This window comes from Manacus vitellinus, unplaced genomic scaffold, assembly GCF_001715985.3.
Source record: "Manacus vitellinus isolate BGI_N305 unplaced genomic scaffold, ASM171598v3 scaffold_6_pilon, whole genome shotgun sequence".
Classification (NCBI taxonomy): Eukaryota; Metazoa; Chordata; class Aves; order Passeriformes; family Pipridae; genus Manacus; species Manacus vitellinus.
Window position 1 is genome coordinate 19968034 of NW_021940750.1, and position 26488 is coordinate 19994521.

The 26488-nt window shown below is 50.5% G+C and overlaps 1 protein-coding gene across 1 annotated transcript; it reads left to right on the plus strand.

Annotated features, from left to right (window-relative positions):
- The first annotated feature begins 10348 nt into the window (after window positions 1-10348).
- Window positions 10349-17168, plus strand: JDP2 (Jun dimerization protein 2). The gene is made up of 3 exons (XM_008924969.2): window positions 10349-10549; window positions 15159-15263; window positions 16069-17168. Exons 1-3 carry the CDS (start codon window positions 10349-10351, stop codon window positions 16252-16254), a joined length of 492 nt encoding a protein of 163 aa, XP_008923217.2. The 3' UTR covers window positions 16255-17168.
- Window positions 17169-26488: the final 9320 nt, after the last annotated feature.

Genomic DNA, 26488 nt, shown 5'->3' on the forward strand with positions numbered 1-26488 from the left:
GCCCCGGGAAGGAAAGGGGCCCTGGAGATGCCCCCACCGCGCGGTCCCAAGTCCGCTTTAGCAGTCAGGCATGGAGTTGAATGGAAGTTGCATTCTTTTGCACGGTCTGCTCCAGGAGGCGCTTTTCTTTTTCCATGGAAGGGAAATAGGTTTGAGAGCAAATTGGGGGAAAGGGAGAAATACCAAGGGAGCAAGAGCTACATTATGTTTCCATTTTCCTTTAATGAAGGCCCTGTGGAGGTGTATTTGAAAACACAGGGTCTCCTATGCCTTCAAGGAGGGTGAGAACACTCTGCTGGCTGGTTCCAGGGCCATATGCAGTGTATGGTGGCCAATGAAACGGGGCCTGGCTCGTTCTCTTGCTTGTCTTGGCAGCCTGCTCCATGGCTTGCATTACCAGCCCTGGAACACAACCACTGCCAAACTGTGAGTGTGTGTGTGTGTTTGGACTCCAAGAGCTCAGCAGAAACAAATGCTTCTGCAGCTCAGACCAGGATTTTTTAGCTAGTTTTGAGGAAAATTTGCATGAAAAACTCTATCTGGAGGCTCTTGCCAGAGTCTGTACTGGGAATTTGTTGGTGAATGCTTGTGTGGGGGCATCTGGGAATGCCAGTCTTGATTCTTAGTATGACTCCTAGTGATTTAAAAAAGCAAAAACCTACCCATCTGGGGGCTGAGTGTGTGGGTGCAGGAGCTGCTATCCATACTATCCCTGTGTCATGCAGCAATTGGTTGTTCCTGGGGTCTGGGGGATGAACAAAATCTGCCAAGTTAGTGTGCAGGTTGCTGCTTCTGTCTCCTCGGAGAGACACCTATGGATGCTTTTCCTGCATCTTCACAGTTTAGCATTTCCTTCCTTACAGAATGCAAAGGTCTTTGTGCTCTATTCCTTGCCAAGGAAGAGTAAATACTCCCTCACACCTCGTCTCCTCCTGCCCTCTCCTCCAACTAGGCTGCTCAAGCACAGGCAGCGCTGAGCGTCTGCTCTGTGGTCACCTTCCCTGTGCTAGTGTTTGCTACTTCAGCTGCATTGCCTGGGCCAGGTACTTGGCAGCATGCAGTGTCTTGAGTGTGAAGCTGTTAAGAGGCTCTTTTCACTGCAGTGGGCTTTTTGTGGTGGGCCTGGCCCCAACAGCAAAGGAGGCAGAGCCACGGTGAGCGGCATGGACTCCTTGCCAGCACACATGTTTCCTGCAGTACTAGTGCAGCATGGAGGGGGCACAGCAAACCTGATGCCATCTGTTTTTAGTTGCATTTCTCAGTTGCTTGGACTGTCCAAAGTATCACTCCAAACATCACAGGCTATTTTAACATGCAGCCAGGGAGCTGAAGGTCCATACTGGCCTCTCAGCTGAGCAGGGCTGTTGCAAACTAGCCAGAGCTGGTCTTTATATGGATTAGAGGTCTTTGTGAATGACCTTAGCATTCAGGGCATAATTCTGAAGAGTTTTTAGGGGGTGGCCTTTCATCTCTGATGCCATCCTTGTCCCCTGGGGCAGAGCTTTGTGCTAGAGTAGGGTTGTCTTCTTGAAGCAGATTCTAGCCCTGACCACATGTGGTTATGGGAGATCCTGAGGAATTTCAACAAGTCAATTGTTAACCTCAATGTCTGAGCTGCAGCCTTTCTCAGACCAGGATATTCCTTCCTCCTCAAAGCCCTTTGACCTGTTTCAAGTAGAAATAGGATAGCTTTTACCTTTCTGCTCCATACTGCCATCATATGGTGGTGCAACCCCAAAATAATTAATTGCAATCTCAATTGATTAAGATAATGTGATAATCAATGGCAATTTTTTTTCAGTTATTGCAATAGAGGAGCCTTGCTATGGTAGGTGCTGTACACAACCCTGCTGTCACAGGTTGCTTGCAAGTCAATTGCTGCATTGCAGTGGTTGGAGCAGCAAAACTAGAGCTTTTTACTACCCTGTAAAGATATGGAGGAAAATGCTCAGGGAGAAAGAAGGACTGTGAGTTGACTGCTTTGCTAGTGGCAAAAGAGGGTTATTCTAAAGTTGAGGACTGGAGAACCACCACCCCCCTTCCTCATAAAAAGAGTAAGAAGGTAAAGCATTAGACAGGCGGGTGTGGGGGCCTAATGGTGGTACTCAGTTGAATGGGGGACTGCAAAACAGCATTTCTGCCAAAGAGAGGCTGTCTGCTCTGGGCTGCCCCATGTGCACAGTGTAGGGAGCTGTGAGCTTTCCTAATGGAGGAGAGGAGGAAGGGCAGCAAGGCTCTCTGCATTCCTGTTTTTAGAAAGCTTTTCATAGCTTTCTGTCTGTGAATGACTTGGATGTTCCTCCTGCCAGCTAGATGTGCAGGACCGAGCCAGAATGTTCCCACTCATGAAATGGGTTTAGAATTCCAACTCCTAAGGTACAGTTCTTCACAGCTCCTTCCTCTCTTTAGCATTGTGGCCCCCCACTCCACTCTGTGAACTGGGAGGTGGGATGTTGCATAAGCAGGTGTTCACAAACACTGCAACTCTTCTCCCACCACATGAGGTTGCCTGTGGGAGGAAGGGAACAGCAAGGGTGGCAGCCAGAGGTGTCTATGGGAAGGGCAGAGATGCATCTTTGGTCCTGCAAATCCAGAACCTGGGTTGTAGGAGCTATCTCTCCCTCTTGGAATGGAAGTGGAGTGTGGAGATAGTGAGGTACCTACGGTGTCTGGCCTACTGAGGCGGTGTGCTCCACCTTGGTCCGCTTGGTAGGCTGTGCAATGATCGTGCCTTTAACTGGCCTTTAAATAAAGGGCAATTTCCCCGATGGCATTAAACAGTAATGTCAGATCCTTGGTAAAGAGAGAGCATGCACATTTTTATCCCAGCAGGTGTCACTACAGCTCTTCAGTATGCTACAGGTGGTGGGTTCCTTTGCATCAACTGGTTCAGCAAATGAATGAATGAATACACAGTGGCTGTTGGTAAAGTTCATGTTTACCAGCACTACTGCATGGGTATCTAAAAAGACTGGCTACCCCAAAGGGCTTGTCTGCTGCTGTGTTCTGATAGTTGGCAAATAACTGACATTGAGCAATATGCCCCTTGGCACTGGCCCTTCAGGTTACTGCTTTTAACAGTGCAGTCCAGAAGAAGCTAGACAGGAGAGAGATGACCTGTTGTAAAGTGCTGCTCAAAACTAGATGCATCTAAAGCAGATAGCAGTTGTGTGGGAATGGGAGAGTATCACATTTTAGACAACAGAGGAAAGCCATAATTGCATAGCAAGGTACTTGTGGCACTGTGAGTACGGAGTCTTTCTTCCTTCAACGTGGTCATGCTTAACTTGGTGCTCACTGGGACCTAAACCTTGAGATGGAAGAAGGTCTGTAGGCTACAGTGATGCTCAACACCTTGCAGTCTCCTCAGACAGAAGAGTCCAGATGGAAAAAAGCAAGTGGCTCAGTGATTCAGAGAAGGAGTTGTAGCCAACTGCCCTGTCTTTGTTTAGGAAGTTACATTGTTGGGGCATGAGAAGTTGGGTATGTCAGGAAAGGGCTTTTGTATAAATCATCCTTCTGCTAACAGGAGGAACTAGAAAGATCAATGTATCACACACAGGTTGAGTTAATTTGATAGCCAAGAGCTAAAAAAAAGTTTAAAAATGGCAATAAAGCTGTAGTAGAATCTAAGGAACCAGAAGTTGCTTCTCGTGGATGGTAGCACTGCGTCTGATCTCCACTGCAGAATTGTTGTTGCCTATTGGTCAGGAGCATATGAAAGGCCAGTTGCTGTGGCTTAAATGCTCCAAGAAGGTACATACAAAAGGTGATAGTATGTTAGGTGCTAACACACTGATGAAGAGATCAAAGATTCCTTGTATGGTGACTTGCAGACTTTGGCAGTGCTCTGATGTGTGGCAGCTGAAAAGTAATAGTAGGCACCCAGGTTGAGCCTGGAGTGAGAGAATAGCAGGCAAGCATGGCCTTGGTTCTGCAGGCAGCACAGAGGAGGGCTAGTAGGACAGACTGTGCCTTAGTGCAGTGCTGAAGATGGGGAAAAGAGAAACATGCTGGTATATACAGAATGTCAGAATCTACTGGCTGGCAATATTAGGTGCTAGAATGGCTCTCTGAGCATCAGAAGGGTACTTGGATCAACCACTGCAGATGTCAGCTTATGTTGTAAGAAACTGCGATTATATTATAGACAGCAAAATTGAAAATAAATTTGCAAATAGCCCTCACTCTTGCCAAGGAAACTGACACCAGAGATAACTCAGTAATGGCAGTTTAAATTGAAATGTGGCTGTCAGAGCCTGCTATTGGATGTCATAGTCCTCCTTACAGGATGATGATGTTGATGCAACAGTAGCACCTGCATTGGATTTGTACAGAAACAAACAGCACCTCTGGATAAGTGAGGATGCATAGGATAGTCGTGGGAGAACAGTGGATACAAACTGAGGCAGTCTCTGCACAAGGAAATGAACGTAGGATTTCAACACAGGTAGGCACTCCTGTGCCAGTTTTAGTCTGTGGGTAAGAATAGCAGTGAGGAGGTGGCAGGAGGGGTGTGAATACAGACTAGCAACCAGAGTACAAGCCCCCAGGGATACTGGGTTACGTGAATTATGCCTACGCATGTTAGATTTATGCTGTAACTGCTGTGCAAACATCAGCTTCTTTAAAAAAAGAAAAACAAACCAAAAACCAAACGAAGAGTCCCCTGAAAAAGCAGCAACAAAATCAGTATGGGAAGAAAAAAAAAAAACAACACAAAAAAGCACCCAAGCATATGAAGATTAGAACTGCAGGAGAAAGAATAGGAGGGCATATGGGGACAGTGTCACTGAGGAAGCTGAGCAACTGTATGGGACAGTACCAACTTCATAAAGCTTCTTCCCTGTAAGTCGTGGGCTCCAGAAGATAAGACTCCAGCAATAGGAGAAAAACTAAGTAATGTGTGCTGCTTTTAAGAAATATTTAATCAGTCAGTGTCACAGACTGCTGACCATAAGGACAAAATTGGGGGACAAAGCACAGAAACAGTTGTCACTGGTAGGAAAGATGCAGCAAAACCAAGGTGAACAAAGGAAGCTGTATTGTTGTCAGCTCTTTGGGGATGAGACTGCTGATAAAATGACTGAGTTGACTGAGAACACAAGAAGAACAGTGCCAAAGCAAGGATGCAAAAGTTACTGCATTAGTTAGGAGGGTTTACAGACATTTCGGCAAGAGGTCAAGTCTTGCGTTACAGCATTTTAACCAGAACAAAGAGAGTGTGGAGTCCAAGCTGAGGATATACAAACTGAATTTTGACCCATGAACTCAAGTGTTGACCAGATTTTTGCTGCAAAGATAGTTGCTGAAGAGAGCATTGAATAAGATAAGATGCTCATCATTAAACTGAAGTTTTAAGAAAGGCTTCTCTGTCTCTTAATTCACTCTGGAGCATCTTGATGAATAGTATTGGAACAGAAGGCATAGCTACGGTGAATGTAAACTTAAGCAGCTGGTGTCATGCAGATCCCAGGGTCGTATGTAAGACTGCACATTCTCTTTCCCCTTGCTGTTTTGCTGTTGGCTTCATTATGTGAAAAAGCATAGCTGATACAATGCAAGAATTGTGTGGTTCAGCTGTAGGACAGCAGAAAACTAGGTTTTGCTGGAGACATGACACTTCCAAGCTCATGTAAGGAGACATTGAAAGACTGCCTGGCACTGAGGAAAAAAGGCTGTATTATGAGTCAGTTCTGAACAGAAAAAATCTAATAAGAATCCTATCTAAAGCACTGTGTTAGAAAGTGAAGGAATACAGAGGTGAGTTGGTTCATGTGCCTTAGAAATAACAAACACTGCAAGGGAATATCTAGAAAGTAATTATGAATTGGCAAGGCACCAGCCGTATTCACCCCATCCAGCAAGATGTGGTATTGAAAAACTGCAATTTAAAGGTTAAACTCAGATCTTGAACTTCAAAGTTTTTTCTGCCCTACCAGGTGAATGTGGTAGAAATATGCTAGAGCTATAGGTAGACATGTCTGCCAGGGTAACGGCCTCAGGAAGAAGACCGAAGTATTAAAGAGAATTCCATGCCCTGGGGTTCTTCTTACCTCTAGTACTAACCAGAAAAAAATGTGAAAGTATCTGGGACTTAGGATGGAAAAAAAAAGCTGTGCTTACATGAGAAAGAGGAGTGGAACAAGAGAGTCCCTCCAATCAGCAGGAAGTGACAATGCCTGGGGCTGAGGGCCATCAAGAACTGGGCAGGATGATGTTACTGCACCCCTGCTCTGCAGAGAGGGATGACATCTCTTTTCCTTGTCCATGGTTATAGCCCTGCTGGGAATGGTGTTACATTTCTCTCCAAGCACTTGTCTCTTGGGAGTTCTCAATGTGCTTCTGAGCTTCTTGACCCCTGAGCAAGGTCTTGTTTGTAGAAGTCACTTTTTCCCCTTTCCACCTAGTTCTCAGCTCATCTTAATATGTTCTTCCAGGTGACTTCTGGCACTTTTGTTTGATCAGTTTTAGATTTAGTTTACACTGATGCAGGTATAATGTGGGCTTTAGCAGTGCAGTCCCTGGATCCAGGATACATTTTTAGAGCATACTGGATATTGGGCCAGCTCCTTCACTCTGACCTGTGCCATATGTTACACTGGTACAGAGGCTCTTTCAAGGCATATTAAGCTACCAGATCAAAGATGTAAAAGGAAAAGATGTGCCAGAGAAAACTGTTTCCTCAAATAGCCAGTTGTCCCCAGGGAGCTGCCCCAGGCTCAGGAGTGCAGGGGGGAGGATACTCAGTGGCCAGATTGTGCCACAGTCTGGAAAACAGATTTCTCCTTGCTCTTTTTTTCATAAATTGCAGTGACTCTGCATTCAGTCTGGCTGAGGACCTGTACTGTCCAGCCTGGGTGCTGTCAGCTGCATGTTGTGATGACAGTGAAGCACAGCATTGCCAGCCCATCAAAGGAGGTGATTGTCTTGCTCTACTCTGCACTGGTGCAGCTTCACCTTGAGTCCTGTGTGCAGTTTTGAGCCCTACAATATCAAAAAGACATAAAGCTATTAGAGAGCATCCAAAGGAGGGCCAAAAGGATGGTAAAGGGCCTTGAGGGTAAGCCTTATGAGGAGCAGCTGAGGTCAGTTGGTTTGTTCAGCCTGGAGAAGAGGAGACAGGGGAGATCCCATTGCAGTCTACAACTTCCTCACAAGGGGAAGCAGAGGGGCAGACGCTGATCTCTTTACTCTTGTGACCAGTGACAGGACTCTAGGAAATGGCATGAAGCTGAGGTTTAAGTTAGATATTAGGAAAAGGTTCTTCACTCAGAGGGTGGGTTGGTACTGGAACAGGCTTCCCAGGAAAGTGGTCACAGCACCAAGCCTGCCAGAGTTCAAGAAGTGTTTGGACAATGCTCTTGGGCACATGGTCTGACTCTTGGATTGTCCTGTGCAGGGCCAGGAGTTGGACTCTATGATCCTGATGGGTACCTTCCAACTCAGCGTATTCTGTGAATTAATTAAAACTAGATCCCCCAAGTCCAGAGTGGATTTCATTATCCAGTGCTGGGCTCAAGTCAATTCCAGCCTGAAGCCTGTGAAAGGGTGGGTCAAGGCCCCAAATCAGTTTGTTCCATGGCAGCTCACATGGTATTTGCAGGATAGAGACTTCAGATGGTTTTTTTAATTTAATTTTATTTTTTAAATTTTTGCTTAAACTCAAGGTGTTCAAACTGTGATGGACATCTGTGGGATTGCTGGTGAGGGTCGTGCAGCAGCTGGCCCAGGGTGTGTTGCTATTGGCAGGTGTCTTCCTCAGTGCCACAGCATATTGCCTTGGTGGCAGCATCTGAGAAATGGCTAGATCTGCAGTGTGTGCAGCTATCCCAAAATGGTAGACTTAATTTAATGCCACAACAGCTGTGTCCTGTGGCAATGTGTCCTGGGAAGAGCCTCTGGGGTCACTTCCCCTTTGCCATGCCACCTCAGTGACCTAGTGCTTTTCTGCTGGAGAGGGGCAGTCTCTGAGGAACACGGTAGGGATTCAGGCACAATAACTTGCATTTTTCCGTCTGGAGGGCAGCCTAAGGGTATGATGGTGCTGGTGTCTGGACAGATGAAGCATCTTAGTCATGTGTAGGCCTGAAAGGAAGGGGGAGGGAGGTAGCGTGCAGCTTCAGAGCCCTGCTGCATCGGCATCTCCAGACAGCGTACAAGGCAACTACTGCTGATGTGGAATTACAACTGGTTTAGAAATCACTATGGAAGGCAAATACTTTGGATCAGTTTAGGTCCTTACAATCTCAAGGAATTGACCTATAGTCTTTTCTGAGGTCAAGTATCATTACCAAATATTTTTCTCTTTCTTTTCTGTCACCAAATGGGCAGAGTCCATTTCATCAAGTAGAATCATTTCACTTCAGAAGTTACTTGTCTCTCTTTCCTGTCTTCTCCCTTTCATGCTTTAATGATCTTGTGCAGATCACAGTCCCTGGGCCCAGCTTCCTCTCCCCACAGCAGGGCTCCTGGCACTGCTGAATGCTGGCTTGCTCTCCCCTTTCTGGTCTCCTAAAGGGTGACTGGAGCAGAGGGCTTGATTCCTGCTTACCACTTCATAATCTCTATCTTGCTGCATTTGCTTTTCCATGCTCTTTCTCAAGTCCTGTTGGTCACAGCTGAGCAAATTCTGCCAGGGGATGTCTCGTGCTGACACCTGGACCTCTCTGGTGGCAGGTTAGACTGTATGACAGCTCACAGCTCGTTGAGGCTTGTGCACACTCTGCTGCAAATCCTCCTGTCTGTACAGGAGCTTGCATTAGCCTCTCTGCCCTTGACTAACATGTATGCTTGTCTTTCTTTCCCTTCTGCTGCTTATCTCCTGTTCCTTCACACTAACAAATATGTTATATAATCTCCGAGGTAAAGAGATGTGTCAGTGCCAAGAAATCCTTAACTTCTCTGTTTGTTATGATTAACCCTCTTCAGCCTGCTCCCACTGACCCCACTTGAGCAGGGGGGCTGGACCAGGTGATCTCCAGAAGTTGCACCCAACCTCAACTGTTCTGTGACTCTGTGACCCAGCAGTCCTGTGTCACACGCAGCTTTATTCAAGTTTTCATTCTGGTACTGACATAGATTTGTCACCCCAGGATGGCAAGTGCTGAGCAACTGTGGCAGCTGGCTTGGCAAAGTGTGTGTGTGTCTCTGCTTAGCACAACTATACTGCCTGGACCAAAAGTCTGTATCACCTCTAACCTAGTCTCTCAGCAGCTGAGAGTGGATGCTTCGGAAAGAGCAGGGCAAGTACATGCACCTCCTCATTCTGGCAGTTGGTGCTATGAGAGCTTCCATGAGTTTCCCCAGCTATTCCTTGAATCCTGCCTTGTGACTAGCTCTTGTGATTTCAGGAAGCTGCACAGTGGTTGGGTTTGCTCCTTTAGCCTGCTTATCTCTCCTGACATTGCTAGTCCTCATCCCAGCTGTGTCAGTGCCTCCTGCACTGGGGCAGGATGGGGTGGATGTCTGGAGGCTCCTGTAGTGTGCTGGGACTGGTCTGACTGGGCAGAGCAAGGAGAGCAGTGCACACACACTGGGACATGTTGAGTTGAGGAAGGGTGGGAAATGGTTGCTGTGCAGACAGAAGTTGACTCCTTGCGTTGTAAATAGGTGACTTGTAGGTATCCCAGGCCAGTTACACAGCAGGGATGTACTTGTGCTGCAGCCAATAACCATCTGCTCCCTTTGCTTTTGGACTGATGTAACAGCTCCAGCTCTGGGAGCTTCCCATTTTAGGTATAGTTTTATTTCTTTTTCTCTTTGCTACTTGTTCTTCATATTTCTTGATAACTTCCTTTCTTCTGCCCATAAGTGACTTGCCAAAGTTTGTCCTGATCCTATTCTCACTTACACTGCAACTTTTTGTTTTTCTTTTGTGACAGAAGAAGTCTTTTCACCTTGCTCCATTTCCCCTCCAGCCTTTGCTTCCTCACATCTGTGCTGGGAGATGTTTGTACAGTGGCAGATTTTTATCTTGCATTTTTATCTGTGGTCTTTCTGTGCTGTGTCCCAGCCCTGACCAGATGTGCCAAAACCAGTAGTCCGTGGGATCATTACTGTCACTGCAGCCAGCTCCTGTTCTTCTGGTGCTTTGTCTCTTCCCTTCCTGATCTGTATCCTAGTAGCCTATTCTTCCAAGCAGGATTAATATATTTTGGTTTCTGTCATGCAGGTTTTGCTTAGTCTCTGCCTTTGCCATCCCTGGGGAAGGATGTCTCCCTTCCCTGGTTCTCACTCCATTAGGTGATGGGACTGTAGAATGAATTTGTCTTGTGCTGTGTCATGAGGCTGGGTTGTAATGAGATGTCTCACTCTCCCTCCAGCCTACGAAGCTGTTTCCCCTGCTATGATGCCAGGGCAGATCCCCGACCCGTCCCTGACGGCTGGCGCGCTGCCTGGGCTCGGCCCTTTGACAGGACTGCCTGGCACAGCCCTGACTGCTGAGGAGCTGAAGTGCGCCGACATCCGCAACATCGGGGCCATGATCTCGCCGCTCCACTTCCTGGAGGTGAAGCTTGGGAAGAGACCCCAACCTGTGAAAAGTGAGGTGAGTCTTGGGGGGGGCTGCTGGCTGCCGGTCACCTTGCAGGGTCGTTGTCTGCACCTGACTGGGTTTCCCTCCTGCCTGTGCTTTTCTGTCCTGCCAGGTTGGCCAGCAGTGTGTTTTATAAGCATGTCACGCTGCCTGTTTGATGTGCATGCATGTTGGTAGCTGCTCTCATAGCTGCCTCTTCCAGCTGCCTGAATTTTTGTCCCTGCAGCACTGGCTGGCAGTGGTGGCCCCATTGTCCCAGACCTGACTAGTCCCCTGCAGCCATTGGCAGCTGGCTGAACTCAAACCCTGCCTGTGGAGTGGGGTCTGGTGCAGCCATCATGTCCCTAGGTTGGGGCATGCACCCAAAGGAGGAGTCTCACAAACTGTCACCTGTGCCAACCAAGGCCTTGGTGCTTCTGGCATTGCTGTTGCCTCTCCAGTGGGGATGACATGCACGGGCAAGTGGTGCAAAGTGGCAGCAGTGACTCAGCCTGTGCTGTGGGGGCTGTCCCTGCCCCCCCTGCTTGGGGTGGGCCCTTGCTTCACCTTGAGTCTCCTAGCATGGGGAAGGTGGGTGATGTCTGCTTGGTACCGCAGGCTGGCACATCAGAACTAGGCTGAAGGGACTAGGGAGACACTTGCACAGCGTTTTCCTTGCATGGTTGTCCTATGTATTGGTTCTCTAGTCTTTGACTCTGGCTGTACAGGTGGTGAGTGTTTGCACCTCCCACTGCCTGCAGATGGAGCTGGAAACCCACCAGTTCAGAGGTCCCACGTTGGTGAGGATGGTGGGTGTTCTCAGAAGGTCCGATAAACAGCCCTTCTGAACAGTGCATTTGCTTGTATGTGAGGTTACTTTGGATGATGCCGTGTGAGGATGGGGTGATGTGTGTTCTCTGGAGACAGGAGCAAGGAAGTGCTAGATGATGTGAAAGGCTGCCTGTGATGAGCTGTGAGCTGAAGGGGGTAAAACAGCAGTTCCAGGGAGCAACCCACTCTTCAGATGGTGCTGACACTTAATTTAGCCCAACTCTTTTGGCAGAAGAGCAGTAGCCAGGCCAACCTGTGGGGAGGGTCCCTGTTCTTCCCCCTTAGCCCCTTGATGTGGACTCCTGCAGGGAGGGCGGGTACGATGAAGTCCATCTGATCACCTTGCATAGGAGCTCTGTGCCCAAGGGAGTGTCCAGTCAGCTTGTGCAGCCTGGAGATCACCTGAGGAAGGACTGGGCAGCTCTGCAATGGAAGGAGCTGGGCTAGGGTGCCATGAGAGGACGTTGTAAGGGCTTGGGGGATGGTAGTGGCTTTGGTCCCTCCATGGACAAAGCAGTCATGGATTTGCAGCTGAAGCCAAATTCTCTTGCAAGCTCTTGGCCTGGGTATCCTACAGCAAATGGGCCTGTAATGCCCATCTTGCTTCATGGGTTGGGGAAGAAAGAAGCAGTCTGTGGCTATGCTGTTTTCCTGGGCCCAGCTCCTTTCCTGGGGCATCTCAGGCACCTCTGAGCTGGCCCTGCAACAGCTGCTTTTGCTTTTTGTGGGCATGGGTATGTGATCTCACTGGTATCTGCTTAACAGAGACAGGGCAGTTCTGCCCCACAGTAGGTACTGAAAGTGCTGAGTGTCCTCTGAGCCAGTTTCTTGAGACACCATGTGGAGGAAAGATAAGAGGAAATCCACTGACAGCCCCTGCATGACAGCCTTCCCTGCAGCTGGTTCCTCCCCTGCATGACCTGTGAATCTGAGGAGTTGAAGACAGCAAATGGAGCTGCCCTTGGCAAGGCTTTGCAGCAAAAGCCTGAGGGAGATGAAGCAGTAGCTGCTTATCCCATGAGTAGCCAAGAAGCTGCCCACACATAATTTTGCAATGCAGCAAAAAGTAGCCTGCAGCTACTTTCCTAATGCAGGGAGCCGGAGCCCATGAGCACTGGGTACAGGCATGCCATGCTTTGTGTGGTGCCTGGGAGGGTAGACTGCTCCCTGTGAGCTTGGGCACAGGCAGCTCTCTCTGCTCTGCTGGGGGCACCAGCATCTCCTGGCATTGGGGTGTTTGTGCCTCGGAGTGCACACAAAACCCACCTGGTGGGTATTGGGTGCTGGCTTCCCCACAGGGTGATGGACAGCCTCACTGGGCAAGCTGCTCTCTTCTTGGGGTAGCTGTAGACAGCTGCTGCTGGGCTCTTCCACTACTGCAACCTGCCTAGGGTGCTCCCTCTGGGGCAGAACCCTGCCTCTCAGGCGGATGATCACCTCGGTCTCTGAGGCTGCTGACTGAAGCAATTCAGGAGGCATCCCCACACCTCCCACAGGGATCCCCTGGAGATCAACTGCTGAGACATAACATTTGGTGATATACCATCACTGGCCCTTGTGCCTCTGAGTAAAGTCCTAACCCCCAGCACCAGGGCCATGTCACCTTTCTGAACTGAAATCAAGCAGAAGCAGACAGGAGGAAACCTGTTTTCTTGAAGAAGAGAGTTTCTCTGCCCCGAGAAGTTGTGAATTCCCCATCCCTGGAAGTGTTCAAGACCAGGCTGGGTGGGGCTTTCAGCAACCTGCTCTACTGGAAGGTGTCCCTGCCCATGGCAGGGGGGTTGGAATGAGGTGATATTTATGGTCCCTCCCAACCCAAACCTTCATGGTTCTATGAAGTTACAGGAGCTGTGGTCAAAAAGCAGAGCCAAGAGTTCAAGCAGCCGCTATCTGTGCTGAGCCAACTTCCTTGAGCATCTGCACTCCATCTTAAGGACACACCCCTCACAGCTGGGCCCTCTGCAGGGTGGAAGGAAGCTGAAGGGGACAGGGACAGTCACTTATTCTGTGATTCTTGTTGAATGGAGCAATGAGGCATGGAAATATGTCAGGCAGTTCCCAGGGCTTGTGCAGTTGCTGTTTGGTCTTCCAGTTGCTGTTACAACCCAAGATGTACTTTTCAGCAAAGTCTGGGGGTGCTTCTTGAGCTTTGCAGCTGTGAGCACGTGTTCCTTCTCTGCACCCTCCCAATAATCCTTGAACTAAAAGGCCAAGAAGCTGTCTTAGGGGGAGATGAGTGGTTGTTAAATGTGCAGAGGGGGATCATGGCTACCCTGATATCCACCTCCTCTTAAACTCTGTGAGGAAGTTTTTTAAGAGCTGGCAGCAGAGCATGGAGTTAGAGCCCTTCTGATAATTTCTGCTGTCACCTGTCACATCTGTTATGTGGTTATAGTGTGAGCTATCCATTTCTGACTAGACTTGGGGTATCAGTGCAGTTCCCATCCTAGTTCTCCTAAGTGTGGTACATGGTGCCCCATGACACTGCCTTGGCAAAGGAATGGTGGCAGCCTGGCATTATGGAAGTCTGTGTATAGCTTGTGCTGACTTTGCTTAATATTTTAGCCCCAGCTAAAATAGCAACTTTGGTATAATGCTTGGAAAGTAAGGTAGAGAAGATACAAATCTATTTGTGCTATAAAACTTGGACATTGCCTTCTAAAGCATGCCACATGCTGTGTATCAGATATGCAGCTTACTTGAGGTACCCCTTCACCTTAACTTTGCTGAGTCCATGTTTCATTCAGTCCTTACACATCACACTGAGATGTTTTGCTTAGTGGGTTTTGGACTTGGTGAATGTTAGCACTGTGCGCAGTTTACTGTGGATGATGGAACCTGCAGTTTCATTACCAGCAGGAACTATTGGTGCACCTACATGTGGGTAGATCTGGCCATCAGGTATCAGTCAATAGGAGTGAGGTAGTTCAGTCTGACATCTCAAATTTGAGAGTCCCAGGCCAAATGTGGATGAAGGCACTGAGGACCTTTTGATCTCTATCCATGCTACGAAGTGTAACCTGGATGCTGACTTCACACAGCTTTCCAGCACTCAGATTTTTCTTGAAGAAGCTGGCTTGGGTTCTTGGATGTAAGCATGCCATAGGCTGCTTACACAGGCTTTGTAGCAAATATCCCTAAATACTTTGCTTACAGGTTTCCAACCCATAGGGCTTATTGACCTGGTCTGTGTGGTTTGTGTCAGAGAGCACATAGCAAACAGTGCAGGCACTGCTGCGTCCTGCTTCTTTACAGGGGATGCAGGACCTGTTCCCACTTTACCATGGTTGCCCTGTGACTCAGCCAGCACCGAAGCTGCAGCAGACCAGTCCCAGGCATTGGAATGGGGGAAACAGTCAGGCCCAGCTGGCAGATCTTTCAGGTTTTTCTACCTCTTACCCTTGGCTGCTTGTGTGATGCTTTGAATGATTGTGCTCACAGAGCTGTGCCTATAGATGTCTGTGTGACAAACAGTGTTCATCTTTGTGGGAAGGGGCTCTGTTCTCCTTGTCTCTGCCCTTTCTCAGGCAGGGAGAAGCCCTGTGAAGGGTTATCTGTCCCCTGCCAGCCAGGCCCTCAGCTGTGGATGCCACACGGGTCTCCCTCTCTGTGTCCCCACAAAGTGGAGTTAGAGGCTGTAGCAGCAGCACACTTGGTTCCTGGTGAGGATTAGATCACGTCACTGGAGGCCAATGACATGGGTGGCTGCCATTTTGCCCTGCCACTGGTGGGGCTGCCAGATGCTTACCCCTACCTCCTGACCTAACCCACATCTGCTGGCTCTGACCTGGGCTTCTCTGTCTTGTTGCAGCTGGATGAGGAAGAGGAGAGGAGGAAAAGGCGCCGGGAGAAAAACAAAGTAGCAGCAGCACGATGTCGTAACAAGAAGAAGGAGAGGACGGAGTTCCTGCAGCGGGTGGGTGCCCCAGTCTGTCCCAGGGCACAGCAGGGACCTCCATAGGAAGGTGCTGCAGCTGTAGGCAACATTGCCTCCTGAACTGCCCCTCAGCCTCCCCTTGCTCCTGTGCCTCTTTCTGGGAAAATACAGGCCCCCACTTCTCATGAGGCTCTGAAGGTGGTGGCCATGTATATGCCAAGGCAGAGCTTACCTGTGGTGCCAGGGCTGGAGTAGGGCTCTGGGCTTGTGGTGGGGGAGGGATGATAGTGTTCCTGCCTCAGTGCTGGAGCAGGAGCACCCACATGAGCATGGCACAGGACGGGCTGGCACCATGCTGGCCCCTTGCCTGAATTCCTGAAGATCTTCCTGTTCAGAGCCAGATGCCCACTCACCCCTGACTCCAAAGCAGAAAAATCGTCACAGCACCTTGCTGTTTTTCTGCAAAGAGTGGTGAAACATGGGCAAATGACACAGTGGGGGACAAGGAGTCATTTCACAAGGGCAGGTCCTTGCAGATGCGGGGGGTGAAAATTTAAACATAGGTTTGTTCCCAAGCACCCTTCCAGACCACAGAAAGCAGCCAGGCAGAGGTTTTGCTGTGGTGCAGCAGAGACCTGTCCCAGGCAGTGGCTGTGTGTTTCCCTGTAGTGGCACTAGGTAGCACAAGGCAGCAGGGCTGGGGATGAACTGCCTGGAGGGACCTGGTGCCTTGGCAGGTCTTCAGTCCACTCCCATGCTGCAAGGGCTGTTGGCCAAATTGTTTCTCCTCGTATCTCTTCCTGCTGGAGTAAAGTCACATGTGGTTGTGTTCCTGTCCTGCTAGGAGTCTGAGCGTCTAGAGCTCATGAATGCTGAACTGAAGGCCCAGATAGAAGAGCTGAAACAGGAGAGGCAGCAGCTGATCCTGATGCTAAACCGGCACCGTCCCACCTGCATCGTGCGGACAGACAGCATCAAGACTCCCGAGAGCGAAGCTAACCCGCTGCTGGAGCAGCTAGAGAAGAAGTGAAGGTGGCACTGGGCCAGGAGGAGGAGACAGTGGCACAGGGTGTTCCAGGGTCTCTAATGTATGTACTGTATGAAGAACTGTGCACCCAGACCTGGTGCGGACCCAGTGAGGACCCAGTGGGCTTCCTTGGGAACTATGGACCAAATATGGGGACAGAGAAGATCAGGAACCTGCCAACCATGTACTCTGAGGCTGAACCTGGGAGCAGGGCTAGTGGCACCAGTGAGGGCAACCTCCCTGTGATACCTCATCACAGCCCTCCAGCCTGCTCGCAGCCCTGGGGACCCACGATGCCACATGTCCTGCAAGGACCACACACCCCGTGGGTAGCAGGGGCGGCAGGCAGAGGAGTGGCAGCTGCACGGTGCCCACTAGCACCCTGCCCAGAGGCTGCTGCTGCTCCTGGAGCATGCTCCAGCAGGAAACCCAAACCCAAGAACCACAAACACTTGATGCAGCCCCGTCTGGTGGGCAGGCCTGTCGGGGCTTGGTGGCGCAGGCGCCCCTCACAAGCACACTCAGTATAATGTTTACAGCCCAGCTGTCCGTGTCGGCCGTGCTTTTGAATGCACATTTTTACACTTTTTTAAAGTATTTTTTACAAAGTTTTTATACAGCAATCTCTATAAGGATTTATATAATCACTAGACGTGATCCCATAGAAATGTATGTTATGATGGTCTGTTTGATACAAACACATATGCCGCAGTTATCTCCATTCTGTCACTTGTCTGGTAGCATCCAGCTCCTTTCCTGGCATGCTGGGAAGGGGGTCCAAGATGCCCTCTGCAGTGGTGTCGCTACCCTATCCATCCATGTATGTCCTTCATAATATTCAGTTCTGTATCTCTCAGTAAATGTTATGTTTCTGTATGCCGTCCTCCCGTACCTCTGTTTGGGTCAGGCCGCAGTGGGCTCTGGGAAGATCTCGGCACTGTGGCAGCATGTGCCAGGGCTGAACATACTGGGTGCATTCCTGGCTGAGTGGCATGGTAGAGCAGGTCCCAGAGGTGTTTCTTGTGATTGTTTTAGTACTTGTGGGCTGGGAGAATTCACCCTAGAGAAGCTGGGAGCCTTGGAGGCAGCTCTGACTGCTGTCAAGCAAGAAGTAGCTCAGTGCTGCACCAAAGAGGACAGGCAGGCATGGCTTGCCAGCTGGAAAGGCAGAGGGAGACCATCTCATCCTTACCTGGTCCTTCTTGTTTCAGTCCCAGTTACAGCAATTTGAACTCATTTCAGGGATGAGAAAGAGATGGGGGAGCTATCATGATGTCTTTGTGGTCGTGATCCCTTTGTGGATGGAGGTGTAGAATAGTTCCTTTGGGTCTCTGCCAGGTCCTAGCCTTGCCCCTAACTGACATGCTGGGAAAGCTCCTAAAATCTTGCCTTGGGCTTTGGCTGGTGCTGAACACAGGAGTGTGGAGGTTGAGAAGATAATCAGTCAGGTATGCTTCAGGTGCTAGAACTGAAAAATCAGCATCCCCATATGAATAACCAAGCCCTGACAGTATGGCTGTGTTCCTGACTCAAAGGTATGAAGGCAGTGGTCCGGACTGGGGCAGACCCCATCTTCACATATGTGCACCACTGAGGGCTCTCAGAGGAGCAATGGTGCACCCAGTCTTCTCCTAGTGTCCAACCCCTTTCCACTGTGGATGAGGCTACTTTGATGCAAACTGCAAGTGAAAAGAAACTTTCAGCATCTGATATAGATGCACACTCCAGCCAGGAGCACTGAAGCAGTTTGAGATGAGCTTGACCTAAAGGTGACAACAGCATGGGAGGAGGTCTTCCTTGAGCATGACTACTTCTCTAGTGAATGTTTCTCTCTCTGTAGCCTCCTCTTCTAATCCTTAACCTCTGGGGATATCTGACATTAGTCAGATTTTCTCTTCTTCATACTTCCTTCCTGGATTTCTCCTCCCATTCCATAACTTCTTCCTTTGAGACCTCACAAAATGCTGCCAGGTGCCTTATTTAGTGTGAAGCATGTTAGATCTGTTAGAGACAAGGTTTTTGCCCTAGGAGAACTTGTTGGCTGAGGTTCTCTAGAGGGATAAGCAAGGGCAGGACCTGAAACAAAGCTGGTGGAGAAAAACAGTGTCTGGCCTGGCTGCCACTGCCTACTGTGCAGCCCTTGAAGCTGGGCAGCTGTACATCTGCTGTTCCTTCTGCCCAGACCCTGGAGTAGGTGGCTCAGATGTGACCCATTCCTCAGCTGCTGTCAGGAGCCAATCTTCATACTTTGAAAAAATATGATACCTCTGTCTCTCATCAAGCTCTGCTGAAAGGACACAGAGCCCTTGCTGGGCCTGCATATCTCTTCAGGACTTTATTTCCCTCTGCAAAGTGTACATGGTAATGAATTTCCAGACTCCTGCAAGTATCACTTTCCTCTTTTGTGGTCAGCAGGTGCTCCCTGTGGAATATCAGATCCAGCTACAGGCATCTTGTACTTTTTGCTCACCTGGAGAGCTTGTCAGCTGTCACACACCTTCCAGAAGCAGTGGTAGTGCTGTGGAGACAGACAATGGCCCTTCTCTGGCAAATAGCCACACTGCAGTAAAAATTTCTGCTATGAAAACAGCTGGCTTGGATGAGAAATATAAGGTGCCCTTTGAAACCAAGCATGCTAGAAGCAGTGGCAAAGGCAGTAGCTGAAGAGGGATGGATCAGTTTAATGCTTAGCCAAGGCTTGGGCAGGAGCTATTTGAGTCCTGGCAATGCCCAGGGGTTAGAATGAGATGATCCTTAAGGTCCCTTCTAACCCAAACCACTCCATGATTCTGTCCTCCAAACAACCTTCTGCTGCATTCCATTCTACTGCAAACCAAGGGGTTTGCCACTCAAAGTTTAGGGCATTTCTTTTCAGGAGGCTTGGTTAGGATATAACTCATTTGAGTTAATGCAGAGAGTTTGGGCCTTTCCCTCTTTAAGCCACAGCCTGTGAGTATTGAATGGAAAAGGCTCCATCTCTTGTGTAGTCCTGAGGGCTGCAAATCCCTCCTGGTTGCTGTCGGAGACAGGCTACTTGATGTTCCTGAGTCTAGTAGCATGTGTCCTTTTGAAACCCAGCCCCCACCTTAGCAGTGTTAAAAGTTTTGCCATGGGAGAGGTGGTCCCACTGAACACCTTTCAGGCTGGTGCATTTACCATGGCATCTTCTGGGCCTGGGGAGGAGCAGCAGGCACATGCCAGGCACATCCTGTGTTGCTGCATGCCAGAACGTGCTTCCAAACCAAAATAGCAATTATTGTACCTGTGGCAGTGTCCTCCCGCCTGGAAGGTACGGCGAGGACTGGTAATGTGGATTGGCTTGGAAAAGTCAACGGACACTTCTCAAAGGGCCGGAAGCACCTCCTGGCCATTCCATACCACCACATCCTGTGTTAGGTGCGCTGTGGGCCACTGCCGGGCGTAGCTGATGGGATCTCGTACGCCGACGGTGGTGCTGGAGCCGATAGCCTGATAGATGTGGGGCTGCTGCCAGCCCCACGTTCCCAGTCCAGCCTGTCGTCGGGCTGCACCCCTCATGCTGATGAGCGCACAGACACACGCGTGGATCCCTTCCGTGGGTGGCTGTAGTTGGCTGTAGGCAGAGCCGCAGTTGCTGGCCCTGGGTGCAGGAGCCCTGAGGACGGCAGCCGCTGCTGGCACACAGCTCTTGTCTCGCTCGCTGGCTGCTCCAGCAGAGGTTCGCTCGTGCTCACGTAAATCCGCCACCACGAAGTGGCTGGAGACAGGCCACGCAGGGAGCCGCGTCGGCGGGCGGGGTGCTCCAGTGCCTGGGCACCGGGCAGCGGCTGCGCGGCCGGTTCTTCTCCCTCTCCCTGTGCCCGTGCCGGCCGCTCTCGTGGCCTCGCCGTGTCCCGCTCGCGTGTGCTCCTTAGGCTGCCCCCGGCCCGCTGCTGCCCCGGCGCGGGCAGGCGCGTCCCTGCGCTCCGGCGGGGAGGGAGGAGGCGGCGCGGAGCCGGGACCGCCGGCAGGGAGGCGCCGCGCGGCCGCAGGAGCGGCGGGGCGGGCGGGGCCGGGCCGGGCAGGGCGGGCGGCCCCGGCACCGCTCCCGCTGGGGGACACGGCCGGGCGCGGGGTCGGAGCGCCCGCCCTGCGTGCTGCGCGGCCTGGGAGAGCGCTGCGAGTGCTGACCGCTCTCGGCCCGGGGGGCAGCTGTCAGAACGCGTCCAGAGCAGCTCCGCGGGAATGGGCAGAGGGCTGGAGCACCTCTCCTTTGAGGAAAAACCGCGGAAGCTGGGGCTGTTCAGCCTGGAGGAGAGGAGGCTCTGGGGAGACCGTAGAGACCTTCCAGTACCTAAAAGGCCTATGAGAAAGCTGGAGAGGGACTTTTTACCACGGCCTCTTGTGATAGGACAAGGGGCAACAGTTTTACGTTGGAAAAGGGTTTGGATTGGATATGAGATCTTTTTAAAATGAGGGTGGTGAGGCACTGGAACAAGTTGCCCAGAGTTGTGGATGCCTCAGCCTGGAAGTGTTCATGGCCAGGCTGGATGGAGCTCTGAGCAACCTGGTCTAGAGGAAGGTGTCCCTGGCCATGGTGGGGGTTGGAACTAAATGACCTTTAAAGATCTCATCCAACCCGGACCTTTCTGTCATTCTGTGGTTCATGGTGCCACCCCATGGTGTCAGATGGTTCTTGTCAGACATAACCCCACTCAGCAACACTGGTGCTTCCCGGCCATTTCACCTGCAGGTCCCTCTGCTTCTGAGATACTTGAGGTGCCTCAACAACCAGGACCACCAGCAGGAACTCCTGATGTGCCAACAGCCTCATCTAGCACATGCCTATCTCCTGTTTTGTGAGATTTACATTCAGGTCATAACCCTTGTGCTCCTTCCCATACTCCCTAGTTCAGAACAGAGCTCTCCCCAGGGTGATGTGGTACAATATTTTTCCTGAATCCCAAGCAGGTGAGCCCCATCACTTTTCTATTGCTTAGATGCTTGTCGCAGCTCCCTGGTGTCCTTCACATACTACCCCAGTTTCCTCTGCAAAGCCACTCTTACCTCTTCTCTCCCAAGGAAAGGTAGGTGCCACTTTACCTCAAAGCACCAGGCCTGAGGCACTGCAGGTATGTTGGGCTGAGGATCCAGCTACAGTAGGTTGGTGTGGGTGCTCCACACTGCACACCTGACTCCCTTCTTCTTGCTGGACCCCTGAGAAGTGGCAGGGCCCATGGGCAGCAGGAACTCAGTTTCCCTGGAAGGGTCCCTGGTCTTGCCAGCTCTTCACTCTCTCTCCTGCAATCATAAGCAGCGCATCATGCTCCCAAAGCTTTGTGTTAGTTCCCTTCCATTCCTCCTCCTCTCAGCCTCTCCCCACCTGCTGCCCCCATCCCCTTGTAGGTGAGAGTCCCTGTGTGCTGTCCTGGGAGCAAAGGCATCCAACATCTCCCTTGGCCTGCAGCTGGTCACAGGCAAGGGATGCTTGGAGGCCATTACTTTGCAGTTTTTCACAGTATTGTTCTCACTTTGTATTTGAAAAACTGCCTCCTCTGCCTTTCTCGTCAGGGGCCAAGGGCGACTCCGTGACACTGTGGTAAGTGATATTAACTAACCTTTGCCAGTGACCTGCCTCTCTTGTTTCATTTTGAGCCAAGGGCAACAGGTATTCATTTATCTTTGTCCTTATTGGTTCGTCTACTCAACTTGCTGTAAAATAAGCCCCAAAAATCCCCAGCTTTGATATTTACCAAGAGTCGTGAAAACTGCTTTGGTTACCGTGCATGCCAGACTACGGTGAGCAGTACTGGCACCAGCATGGCCCATGACTGAGTGCAGGACTGGAGCCAGGGAAAACTATGTTGCCAAGATATTTGCAGAGAAATGAGAAAAACTAACTAGTGCTTCCCTGAGCCTGGAAGTACCACTTGGTTCCCCATGCCTTTGTACACTTTTTGCTTATTTGTGATCACTGGTTGCTGGTGACTGAAGCATGGGCGTGAGACAGTGGGACACAGGTACAAGCCCTGGGCCTGCATGGAGGCACCATGCTCCTGCTGGGCTCCGGAAACTGCCCTGAGGGCAAAGCAGGCTGGGTTACCTGTCTCTGATTAAGGGCATGATTCTCCACACACCGTGCAGTTGGTGGGGTGGCCAGGGTCATCTCCTGTCTGAGTGATGGAGGCAGGCAGGGCAGGTGCTGTCAGAGGTATAGCTGGACCCACTGGCAGTGGACTTGCTGTCAGCATCTCTGCCACCAACACTTTCCATCTGAGGAAAAAATCCTTCCCTACAGCCAGGAGGTCTCCCTGGCTCTCACTGGGCAGGACCACCGGGAAGGGCTGGCACCTCGGACAGCATGGCTGGGATTTGCCTTTTCTCTGCATCTGGTGCTCAAGAAGTTATTCCCAATTAGCTAAAGTGATGGGCTGGTGGGGTGATGAAAAACCCTCCTCCAGATGCCTTGCTGCTGCGTTAAAATGGGTTTACTTTGGTTTGGTGTTTTGGAGTGACCAACTCAAGTGGACTCCAGGCCAGGGATGCATTTAGCAGAGTGGGCAGTGGGTATGATGGCCTGTGGTGATAAGCTCTTTGTGAGCAAAGCCTGCTCAGAGAGGAGGGAGTGAGCTGTCTTGTGTCAGGACTGCTCTAATTCTGATTAAGACCATCTGCCAAGGGGTTTACTGAACTTCAATCACTTCCAAATTTAATACAGCTTAGCTGTTCTGAATGTTTCTATGCAACTGACTCTTGGTTCTCCAGCCCTGTATCTTGCTGTCTATGCAGGGTGCCATGGGTTTTGGTGAAAGGTTAGCCCCCGTGGAGGAGAAAAAACTCCTGTCATTCAAGGCAGGATGTGGGTAGGACTGAAAGCTCCACATCCCTGTCCAACCCAAGGGACTCTGCTGGACAAAAAGGCCCCGTTCCAACCCTGGCTCCCAGAATTGCAAACCTAGAGCTCCTAAGAAATACCAGCAAGAAGCTACTTCCAGAAGCTTGCACAGGTTTCAGCAAAAGCAGAGGTTGGGACTGTTTGACAACGAGGTTTCACTGCTGCCTGTCACGTCTCAGATGAAGCTTCAGGAACAGGATTGTTTGCCAGTAACCACCACCTTGTGCTGATGTTATCTAGTTTCTGCAGAATGAATTTGCTGAGTTGTCATCTGTAGCACTGTCAGGGGAAGTCCTGACTCCTGACACTGCAGTTCCTGCCTCTGCTTTGCCACAGCCCCAATTCCAGCAGCATTATCTGGGCTGGTTGGATTTGCTGGACAACTGCTTGTCCTGAAATCGCATGGAGTTGTCAGGAGGAAGTGGGCAGCAAGGCTGTGCTGCAGGCCTGTAGGCTCCCAAATCCAGTCAAGTCACTAGGCAGGCTAACAAATAGTTTCTGATTGAGGATAAAATGGCTACTGACAGCTCATTGCAAGGTGATGCTTAACACCTGGTGACCAGTTAGCAAGAGGGGGTTTGTGCTAGAGCTACCGTGTGGGTATCTGCAAGTGCCTCTCAGTACCCGGGCTACTGGCTTCTGTGACAGAGGCAAGCTCTCTGGGTGCCAGACAGAGGCACTGCTGCATTGCGGAGACATTTGCTGAGTGAGGCATCCCTGTTCTTCTGTGTAGACTTTCCCTACAAGCAAAGTGACCTGATTCACTCACCAGCTTCAGCCAGTAGATAATAGATGAGTAGCTGATAGGTGCTGGTGCATGCTGGCACTGCTGTGTGACCAGGCAGGATGGTGGCACCCCATGCTGCCAGTGTAACAGACTGGCAGAACCAAACTCACTGGTTCAAACAAAATCCCTTGGCTGCAGGTGCAAGGTGTTCTCTGTGTCTGTGCTGCAGAAGCAGACATCTGTTCTGCTGCCTATTGGACACCTCAGGTCACTCGATCACATGCACAAGTTTTAAAAGCAATGCAAACTGCCAGTGTACCCTACCTGGCCACTTGCACGTGAGATGGAACCTCATTCAGGCAGGACTTTGGGGCACATTTCTACATCTGATAGCAACCATCCACTGCAGCCACCAAGTCTGGCATTGCTCAGCAGCTGGATTCATATGCTGGGGTAGCAGCAGCTCAGCATTTCTCCCAGCCATGCTCTGGAGCATGCCTAAGTGCCAGCTGGCACATAGGTGGTTTAGATGAGAGTGCCAATGGGTACAAAGTTGTGCTCCAAATTCAGGATAGAACTACCTGATGGGTCCCTCTCACTGTGCAGCAGCAGGGAAAGGAGGAAGGCTGCACGATGAATGGGATGAAAATCCATCCTTTATATCTGTAATGCCACGGTACAAGGGAGGAAGCTTCCCTGGCATGCTGTGGTTGCTTTTGTCTGCCCCACTGTGGCAGACAGTTGGGAGACATCCAAAGATAGGTGCTGACCTGAATTAGGGCTGCAGGAAAATTTCCCCGTGTGGGGACTAAAAGTCCCACTAGTTTAGAGTGGAAACTAGTGAAATGCCATGCGATAGAGATGTGCAGAGCAACGCCTGGCTCAGAGATAAGTCTGTTCCTTTGCTCACCCCCTCACAAGATGTTCAAAGAAATGGAAAGACAACTCATTTCAGACTGGTAAACTGACATACTTCTCACAGAGCCAGCAAAGTGGTTTGTGCAGGTGGACAAGATGCCCTTTTGGCCAACAGTTTCAGAGGGCTCACAAAGAACCAGGTATTAACATGAAAAACAAGGATACCCAAAACTGAAGTTAAAAAGTTTGGCTTAAATAAGACAGAAGATGGCATGATTCTTGGACATCAAGTTTGGAGTTTGGTAAAGAATGGCGGGAAGGAGTTTCCATCTTTTTTCTGTCCCCTCTTTGAAGCCGATGTTGGCAGTATTATTTATGTCAGGAGGACTGACTCTTCAAGTCAGGGCCTTGCAGCAGCACCACTGGCATGGCTTAGAGTACAGCACTTCTCCCTCATCCCACCTCCAAAGCACTGTCAGGGATGAGGTGCAGGTCACCTGTGTCTGGGCACTGGTGTTAGCAGCTGCTGCCAAAGCTGTGGGCAAAGTAGCCATGCCCCAGGAGGCTGGTTATGGAGCTTGTCTCTCCTGCCAGGGTACTGAAGTGTGAGGATGGAAAGCACAGGATTGATGGTCATGTGAAACTATCCATCTCCCTCCGTCCCTCCCTCTGCTGCTCTAAGTCCCCTGAGGAAACCTGTGGGACTTTGTAAGCCCTCTGAAACAGCCAGCACTAAATGGATCCTCCCTTGTGTTTGGGTGTTGGACCATGAGCCTCCCTCCCTCCTTGTGTTTCTCTCAAAAAGGCATTGAAGAGCCCTGAGTTGGGCAGGGGCTCCAGGGGATGGACCAGGTGTGGGACAGGGGCTCAGCCCTGCTGCTGCCTCTCCTGGCAGCCTGCTGTGGGATGGCTTGTCTCCCAGAGAGCTGGCAGCATGAGAGAGCCGTGGGTGCGCCAGTGTGCGCCAATGCAGAGCATCCGGGCTGATGGGGCTTGGACACATATTTGTGTTTTGATAACTCTGCCAGTGTGGTACTGCCAATCAGCACTACTTGCACATTGTACCTTCTGCACAGCTCCCTTGTCCTCTCCTTCACAGCTTGTCTACTCCATGCTCCCCCGTGCTGCCTCTGACATGCTGTGCTCCAGGACTGCTTGTACAAGCCTCACACATGCCCGGGCACAAGCTCACTGCATGTGCACCCATCAGTGCAGCTACTTGTGCTGAATACCTCCTCCAGCTACACTGCGTGAGCTGAATATTTCGGAAGCTCATTCCCACCAAATGGGGTGGGCAGAAGGGAGAACTAGTGTATACATCCATGTAATCCAAAATTGAAGCAGATCCCACTGGGGTAGGAACACAGTACTGGTATGAGTGTTGTTCACAGCCATCTTCTGCTGAGGTGGGTGTCTTGAGTCTAGCTGTAAGAACATGCCCTAAATAAGCTGTACTCAATCCTTGGGAGTCTTGGACATGTTTTATGGTGATGCGTGGTGTTGAAGAACATTTTCCTCTGAATAGCATCATGAAGCAGCAACGTAATACGCTCAAGAATCATGTATTAATTTAAGAGACAAGTAACACATTCACCGTCCGCCCCCATGCCATGCATCATGGGTGCAACCAATACCCAGTAAACATCAAATCCTCCATCAGGCTGTGGTCATCCCCTGGGAGCACAATTTTTGCTGCTTGGTCACTTCAGTTGGATTCACTGCAGCACTAGCAGAGGCCCAGGGTTGGGTCCTGCTGCCACTGTGGAAGGGCTGGACAGCCACATGCGCCTCTCCTGCTC